General features: G+C 36.9%; 1 protein-coding gene and 1 non-coding gene across 3 annotated transcripts; one reads left to right on the top strand and one right to left on the bottom strand.

The window, feature by feature from the left end:
* Positions 1-4704: 4704 nt before the first annotated feature.
* LOC103936460 (photosystem I subunit O) lies at positions 4705-7835 on the top strand. 2 transcript variants are annotated; one of them, XM_009346293.2, is made up of 4 exons: positions 4705-4890; positions 5004-5073; positions 5459-5638; positions 7541-7835. In XM_009346293.2, exons 1-4 carry the CDS (start codon positions 4806-4808, stop codon positions 7635-7637), a joined length of 432 nt encoding a protein of 143 aa, XP_009344568.2. In that variant the 5' UTR covers positions 4705-4805; the 3' UTR covers positions 7638-7835. The 2 variants fall into 2 exon arrangements, with proteins under 2 accessions (XP_009344568.2, XP_009344567.2); XM_009346292.2 differs by having other exon boundaries at positions 4718-4890; positions 5456-5638.
* Positions 7013-7084, bottom strand: TRNAQ-CUG. The gene has a single exon. It is a non-coding gene; the product is annotated as a tRNA-Gln (tRNA).
* Positions 7836-9046: the final 1211 nt, after the last annotated feature.

The following is a 9046-nucleotide window of genomic DNA, read 5'->3' as shown; positions in this document are numbered from 1 at the left end:
GAAGAAAAAAGTAATGTTTAGAAAAATAATAAAAGACAGTCATCTTATAGTCCCTGTAAAACTCAAAATTTTAAGCGCAGTGGTAATAGTTCTGGTTCATCCAGTGGTGGTTCAAGTTCTAATACGCCGCGGGGAGGCGGTAGGTCCACATGTGGTTCTCGCTTTTAGCAGCAGAGAAATCCTAGCAGTTTTGGTGCTCCACCTTGTCGTAGGTGTAATAACTGGCATTTCGGAGAGTGTAAAAGTGGTAGTAGTGGATGTTTCACTTGTGGTCAAATGGAGGCATAGGGCTAGCTAGTGTTTGCAGAATCAGCAAAAACCCTAGCCCCCTACATTATCACATGCAGTCCCTCTCCAATAGATTCAAGGACCCAGTGCTTATACTCCAACATGTTATAGTGGTACTTACCACTACCAAGGGATATAGATCAGTATCCCGAAGAAACATATCTATATCCACCTGATCCTTATTATCAAGGTGATTACCCATTATACCAAAGAGGCTATGCACCGTATCAGGGCAGCGGATCACAGTCTTATGCTTAGGGACAGTCCTAGAATCTCGACGTCGCCTCTAACAGTGGTGGTTCGATTAGGCAGCCTTATCAGCCCAGTCAAGGATGAGGTATCCAATGACATGGTAATCAAGGAAACAGAGGTTGGCAACAAGCATAAGGCCGTGTCTATCACATCACGCTACAAGATGCTCAGAGCAACCCTGATTTAATTATGGGTACATTGAATATTCTTGGTCATTTTGCTAGAGTCATTGAATATTCTTGGTCATTTTGCTAGAGTGTTAATTGATTCAGGTGCTATACATTATGTTATTTTTTATATGTTTACTCAAAAGACTCAACCACACCATATTCCTCTCAGTTATGAGTTGGAGTTTTCCATGCCTAGAGGTGAGACTTGCTATGTTAGCTAGGAGTATCAAGGATGTCCTGTTCTTGTTCAGGATGTCATCATGCCAACTAATCTTGTTCCTCTGGATATTGTCGATTTCGATGTTATTCTGTGCATGGATTGGTAACATTACAATCGTGCCAAGTTGGATTGTTATGAGAAGATTGTCACCTTTCATCGGTCGGGCTTACCTGTGGTCCCTTTTGTTGGTGAACGTTGTGGGTTGAGACAGGGCGTTATCTCTCCCGTGAGAGCGAAGAGATTGTTGAGGAAAGGATGTCAGAGCTACCTAGCTTATGTGGTGCTAAACAAGCATACTTCTGCTTGAGTAGAAGATATTAGGGTAGTCAGACATTTTCCTGATGTCTTTTCTAGACTACCTCCAAATCGTGAAGTGGAGTTCACTATTGATCTAATTCCAGGTACATATCCTATTTCTTTAACCCCTTACCAAATGGCACCTGCTGAGTCAAGAGAACTGAAAACCCAGTTGCAAAAACTTGTTGATAATGGTTTTATCCAACCGAGTACTTCTCCTTGGGGAGCTCTAGTTTTTTTTTGGGCGAAAGAAAGACAAAACTTTTAGGCTGTGTATTGATTATCGACAGTTGAATCTGGTAACGATTAAAAACTGTTATGCATTGCCTTGTATTGATGATCTTTTTTACTAGCTTCGTGGTGCCTGCGTCTTCTCGAAGATTTATCTAATATCCAGATACTATCAGCTGAAGATCAGGAGGGAAGATGTCCTGAAGACAGCATTTCGGACTCCTTATGGTCATTATGAGTTTCTCGTGATGTTATTCGGGTTAATGATTGCTCGAGCAACCTTTATTGACTTGATGAATCGAGTATTTCGATTGTATCTCGACAGGTTTGTCATTATTTTCATTGATGATATTTTGGTATATTCTAAGACAAAGGTGGAGCATGCTAGACATCTAAGTCTGGTTCTGAAAAAGTTAAGGGAAAATCAACTGTATGCTAAATTTAGTAAATGTTAGTTCTAGCTGGATCAATTGTCGTTCTTGGGACATATGATATCAGCCCAGGGTATTCTTGTGGACCCTCAGAAGGTAGTTGCCATAGAGAATTGGGAACATCCTCATACTGTCACGGAAATGCGGAGTTTTCTTGGTATTGCAGGCTATTATCGACGCTTTGTGAAAGATTTCTCAATTGTAACCCTACCTCTAACTTCGTTGAACAGGAAGGGAGTTAAATTTGAGTGAAGTGATGATTATGAGTGAAGTTTTCAGCAGTTGAAGTATTGTATCACTCATGCACCTATTTTGGCACTTCTTGATGATAGTGGGAACTTCGAGATCTATAGTGATGCTTCTTTGAATGGTTTGGGATGTGTACTAATTCAGCATGGAAAAGTGATCACGTATGCTTCACGACAGTTAAAGCCCCACAAAATGAATTATCCTACTCATGATCTCGAGTTAGCAATTATTGTATTTGATTTGAAAATCTGGAGGCATTATTTGTATGGGAAAATGCGTCAGATCTTCACCAACCATAAAAGCCTTAAATACATTTTCACTCAGAAAGATCTTAATCTTAGGCAGTGGAGATGGGTTGAGTTGCTTAATGATTATGACTACACAATTGAGTATCATCCTGGTCGTGCAAACTCTATAGCTAATGCTTTAAGCAGGAAATCCCAGGGTCTACTCAACACACTTTATGCACGCAGTGTTCCAATTTTGATTGAATTGCGATCTACTGGAGTTACATTAGAGGAAGATTACCAGGGAGCTTTACGTGCTAATTTTCAAGTTAGGCCAATTGTGTTGGATCGTGTACTCGAAGCTCAGGTGAATGACCCAAAATCACAAGCGTTGGTACAAGCAGTGTCAGAAGGGAAAAGATGAGACCTCAGGATCCGGAGACCTGCTAGTATGCTTATGTAGGGTGATCGGATGTATGTGTCAAACATAGAAGGATTAAAGAAAGAAATACTTGATGAAGCGCATGTTTCAGCTTATGCAATGCATTCTGGGAGTACCAAGATGTATCATACCATCCAACCATTTTATTATTGGCTTGGTATGAAAAGAGAAATCGTAGAGGTATGTAAGTCGCTGTGTAGTTTGTCGGCAGGTCGAGGCAGAAAAGAAGAAACTGTTTGGATTCCTACAACCACTTCCCGTACCTCAATGGAAATGGGAAAATATTACCATGGATTTCAAGTACAAGTTACCTCATACGCAAAATGGTTATGATGGTATGTGGGTGATAGTTGATTGACTCACCAAGTCAGCACACTTCATATCCGTTCGTGAGAATTACTTGTTAAGTTAGTTGGCAAACAGTTCATCTCTGAAATTGTTAAGTACCACGAAGTTCCCTTTAGTATCATTTCTGATCAGGATCCTAGATTCACTTCGAAATTTTGGGTAGCTTTTCAAGAAGCTCTCAGTTTGAATTTGCTTTACAGCACGGCTTATCATCCTCAGAAAAATGGGCAATTTGAAAAGACTATTCAAACACTGGAAGATATGTTGAGATCCTCAGTTTTGTAGTTTGGTGACGGTTGGTATAAGTGCTTGGCTTTAATCGAGTTCACTTATAATAACAGCTATCATTTTAACATTGGTATGTCACCTTTTGAAGCGCTTTATGGTAAACCATGTCGTACCCCACTATGTTGGTCTGAAGTCGGCGAGAGAGTTTTAGTGGGTCCTAAGATTGTGGATGAGACTACACAGAACATTCAGGTGATAAAAGCTTACCTTAAGGCGACCCAGGATCAACAAAAGAGTATTGCCAATAGACATTCAACTGACAGGGTATATAAGGTTAGAGATTGGGTGTTTTTGAAGTTATCACCATGGAAAGGCGTGGTACGGTTCAGGAAGAAGGGGAAGCTAAGTCCTCGTTATATTGGACCGTATCAGATCATTGAGCGAATTGGTGAAGTTGCCTACCAGCTTGAGCTACCACCAGAATTATTGAAGGTGAATAACATGTTCCATGTGTCTATGTTGCGTAGATATGTATCTGATCCGTCACACGTGATTCCTCCTCAGCCATTGGAAATTAATCTAGACTTGACTTACGATGAGGTTCTAGTGACGATTCTGGATTGGAAAGATAAGGTTCTCTGGAACAAGACCGTTTGCATGGTGAAAGTCTTGTGAAAGAACCACTTAATTGAGGAAGCCACCTGGGAGACGGAGGAACGCATGCTAGACTGTATCCACGTTTGTTCTTTGATTATTGATTTGTGTTGTGTTGGAATTTCGGGGATGAAATTTTCTTAAGGGGAGTAGATTGTGATGACCCGTCCCTATTTTCTATGTAATTTTCTCTCCGAGTGTGTAAAGTGACGATTATGCCCAGGTTGGCTAAGTGACATGGATGTACATATGTGGTTTTATAAGATTCAGAGTTTCAGGGAACAACCCAAAAAAAAAAAAAAAATTCAGAGTTTCTAACTTGTTTTTCTTATTTTGTTCATCCTTGACTTTAACAATCTTGAGTTGAGTTGAGTTTTGTTAGCTCAGAAGGCCCATCAGAATTGCTCTAATCTAATTGATCAAGCATTGCAATCTTCACTTTAAAACGCTAGTGAAATACCATCACATCACAAGATCACATACAAAAGGCTGAGCTAGCACATATCTTCAGCAAAATGTAAACACCTCTAGTGTATTTAGATGAGTGAGACCCCACTTTATCCTACGAAGTGCCACGTGGCAGATGATCATTGAATAACCATCCATCCATGCAACTCCAATCTATCCTTTCCAAAATATCTCCACCGGCAGCTGACAAAACCCTACCCCTTTCAAGTTAATCTCAGCCACCACCTCCACCAATAACATTTCTGACTCCCTCACTCCATAACTCACTGTCACAGCTGAGAGAGTGAGAAACAGAAAACAATGGCAGCAAGCATGGCGACCGCATCAACCGTGATGGGGCTGGGTAGTTCCTCCCTCTCACCAAACAGGACATGCCTTTCTTCAGGTTCATATTTCACACACAGATATACATATACACACTCACACATATCTAGATGCTCTCACTAAAATGCGCCTCTGTGCACAATACACTAACGTTGCACTTCTCCTTAATTACAGGCTTTGTGAAGCCTACTGTGGTTGGAAACCCTCTGAGGCAAGTTAGGGCTTCTGGAGGAAGGTTCACATGGTAATTTACCTATCATTTTCTTAAGAAGATCATGACCGTTGATTTTGTTGTCGTTGTTGTCGTAAAGTAAAAATTGTTGTATGTGACTGTACGTATCAATGTACCGTGTTACTAATTCATATGTGATAAGTGATTGATTTATACTTGATGAGTATAATATTAACACATGTGGTTTATATGACACAATATCGACATGCCACATGTTAAAATCATACCCAAAAAAATAATGGTTGTTGTATTGTTGTGCATGTGTACCAGTGCGTGGTTATAATCAATGTCTAGCCTAAATTAAGCAAACAATTAATGTGGTAACTGGTAAGACATCTATGCACTGATGCATATAGGGTTTTGTTTTGTGTTGAATGGTGTTGGGAACGACCAGTAGCTTTCAGAGGGATTGGCTGCGGAGAGATCTGAATGTGATTGGGTTTGGGTTGATAGGATGGCTGGCTCCCTCGAGCATACCGTTAATCGACGGTAAGAGTTTGACGGGGCTCTTCTTTGAGAGCATTGGTGCTGAACTCGCTCACTTCCCCTCACCTCCTGCCCTCACTTCTCAGTTTTGGTCAGTAACCCTTCTAATTTTTGTACCTTTATTATTTGATCTTGTTTAGATTACTATCAAAGGTTTTTCATTTTTCTTCCTTTTCCGTTCAAACGCAAAATTGCAATAAAACAGCCCAAAGGGCACAATTCCGACATTTAAGGCCCAAATACCCAAGCCATATACAAACAACCCAGAAAAACTTTATACGACCCAAAAACACATATATGCAGCAAAACGCCCATCGAAATACCCCCCAAACAACCCCTAAATCCCAAATCTAAGGGTTTTTGTATTTTTTATTTTTTATACAAGCGGTATTGAGGGAGGGTGAATTGAACTTGAGACATGGAATATAATGTGAATGCTCATAATCTCTGAGCTACTAACTACTTTCAATCCCAAATAAAAAACAAAGTGGTAGAAAATATGCTTGCACTAGCTATCGTATATGTACTTTAAGGATTTATCTCACTAATTATGTTATACAGAAGTCAAAATCTCTGTTTTTAGGGTATTCTTAATCGAGTTTGCATATTTAGTAAAATATTAAGCTATTTCGATCGACATAACTTGTGTATTCGATTTAAGATTGATTAGCAAAATGTGTTAGCATAAGTCAATTAATTTATCCAGTCGACTTCAGGTCGTTTGATAAATTTAATCATGTGATTTGAGTATTATTATTGTTCCCTACGACCATCTAACCTTTGGGTTAAACCTAAAATTTTTTTACCCAGAAAATTTTGAGATTTAACCCATAAACATTTTTTTTTTTTTTTTTTTTTTTTGCTCCAACCCTTACGGATTAAATTTTTAGTTCGAGATCACTAAAGATTAAATTTAGGATATTTTTTTTCTTGACTTTTTTAAAAATAAAAATTATATAGACTATTCTAATTTAATTTCATAAACATTTTAACCTAAAAATATTTAAATACCGATAAATATTGAAAAATCACTAAACCGACATTATAAAACTCGTGGAACACTACGAAAGAACAGGAAGCACATGAAAGTTTTTTTTTTATAATCATTTTAGCCGTTGGGCTTAAATTTTGGACTGTTAAATTTTTTTTTTTCCTTTGAATTTGATCATATTAAATCTTAACAAAATTAAAAAAGAATACATATATATGGTGGGGCCAACCCACTAACTCAGGAGGAATCCTAACCTAAATTTATAAGTTTTGGGTTAAAACTTATTTTTGGTCCAAGGGTTGGAGCAAGTTGGGGTGAGTTTAAAATCTAAAATTTGAATTTTACTTCAAGAATTAGAGTAGGTCTAAGGAAAGTAAAAAAAGGGAAAAATACCACAATGAAAAAAGAAAAAACAAAAAACATAGAAGTCAATAAGTATAAGTATAAAAATCGGTGTAAAAAGAAAGAAAAAGAAGGTCCCACCGAGATTTGAACTCGGGTTACTGGATTCAGAGTCCAATGTCCTGACCACTAGACCATGGGACCATTCTTGTCAAACCAACATTACCGTTTTAATTTATCGTGGATCTTCAATAATGCCATCTAAAGAAAAACATAATTAAATTACATTTCTATTACCTGGGTTTTGTATTAAACATTTATAATTTATGATGACAACCTAATAGTTTAAATTTAATTGATAAACTTGAGATTAAATACTAAAAACACCAAAAGATTTTTTTTTAACTCTACTCGTCTTCATCCCTCATTTTCTCTCAATTTTTTTTGTTTGGAATGGTTGTATTTCTCTCCGTTTTTTCGCTCCATCATTAACAAAAACAAAACAAAACAAAACAAAATAGTTACCAAACAGGCTCCAAATTTTTTATAATATTAAACTAAAGTAATGAACTGAACTCAAGTCACGCCAATGTACCAAAAAGTCTAGTAAACTTTTTTGCTTCAAGTAAATATGACAAGGATATACAATTTTTTGAGCAGGTTGTGGCTGATAACATGGCACTTGGGGCTTTTCATCACCCTTACCTTTGGGCAGATTGGATTCAAGGGGAGGACTGAAGATTACTTTGATAAATGATCCCTTTTAATTAGGTTATGTAAAATTTATATATATGCTTAATGTTCAATTATCTCAATTTCTTTTCCCTTCTTTCTCCTATTGTAACTCCACAACTTAATCCTCCTGAATCAATATTGTTTACCTTTGTGTAAATAAATATGTATTCATGTCAGGTTACTGCTACTTAGTACTATAATTTAGTGATATTTCTCTTCACTTGTAAGTGCGAGATCTTAGGTTCAATTCTCATCAAATGCAAATTTGAATCACATTATTGCTAGCCCATTGTGAGGTTAAGCCCAGCCCCCTCCCCCTTAGTGTAAATAATATCCTTTGTTCAAAAAAAAAAAAAGTCAGGTTACTTACAGTAAACACAATGACCAAAAATATGTGGAGTACTAGAAATGCTTATGACTGCAAACCAAATGCAAATTAGGTTTTCAACAATACATTAGATGTATCGATGTTTGTTCAACTGGATTAAAACAACCATGACCTAGTCATGTAAATATAGTCATCTAAGGTATGACTGCATTTATACATCGAAACATTATAGAATACTAGATAACGGGCACACGCGATGCAAGTGCAAAAACCCTTTGTGGCCTTAATGTGGAAGCTTTCTAGCCACCGCTCCCACCTCCTGCCTATCTGTACCAAATCTACAACACCTGATATTCTCGATGCTATGCCAATTTTTAATTTTAAAACCCTAATAGCTTAAAACAAATAAAAAACTGCAAAACCACCATTCACCTCGTCACCTCTGACAAATGGTGCCCTATGAAACACAACTAAGTGGTGGCCTCATCCTACATTCACATGCCCCTTTTAGACCCGACAATTTCTGACACGACACGGTGACACGATATAAAAATAACACAAAAATAACGAGTTTCGGGTCCAAATGATAACTAATCGGGTCATCATGGGTGACCCATTAGGAACCCGTTAATAACGGGTTCTTAACGGGTATACACGTGGGTAACCCGTTTCAACCCGTTAAGAAAAAAATTATTTTGATAATTTTAAAGTTTAATTACTAAAAGATTTATTATAAAATACAATAGCCATATTAATATATACAATATATTCTATATTAAATATATAGTTTTGTATTATTATTCTATATAAGTTAAAAAAAAAAAAGTTTTAGTCATTATTTATTTTTATTATGAGACTTCCTTATTATCATTACTAGGATAAATTTTACTTAACATGTTGTTGTCCAAAATTAAAATAAACTAGTACAATATTTGTATAGGCAAGAACTAAGAAGACATACATACAAGTATGAAAAATATGAAAGAATATATAAACATTCGTGATTCATCATTATTCCTCCACGAATAGATAATGGTTACACTTATATTATTATTTAGATTTTTAAAATCCTCCAAACCCACATGAATAATGTTTTTTATTTG

This window comes from the organism of the source record quoted next, unplaced genomic scaffold (assembly GCF_019419815.1).
Source record: "Pyrus x bretschneideri cultivar Hongxiangsu unplaced genomic scaffold, Pyrus_bretschneideri_v1 Contig5, whole genome shotgun sequence".
NCBI classification, from domain to species: Eukaryota; Viridiplantae; Streptophyta; class Magnoliopsida; order Rosales; family Rosaceae; genus Pyrus; species Pyrus x bretschneideri.
The sequence above is the reverse complement of the archived record's forward strand: the minus strand, read 5'-3'. Positions and strand labels throughout refer to the sequence as shown.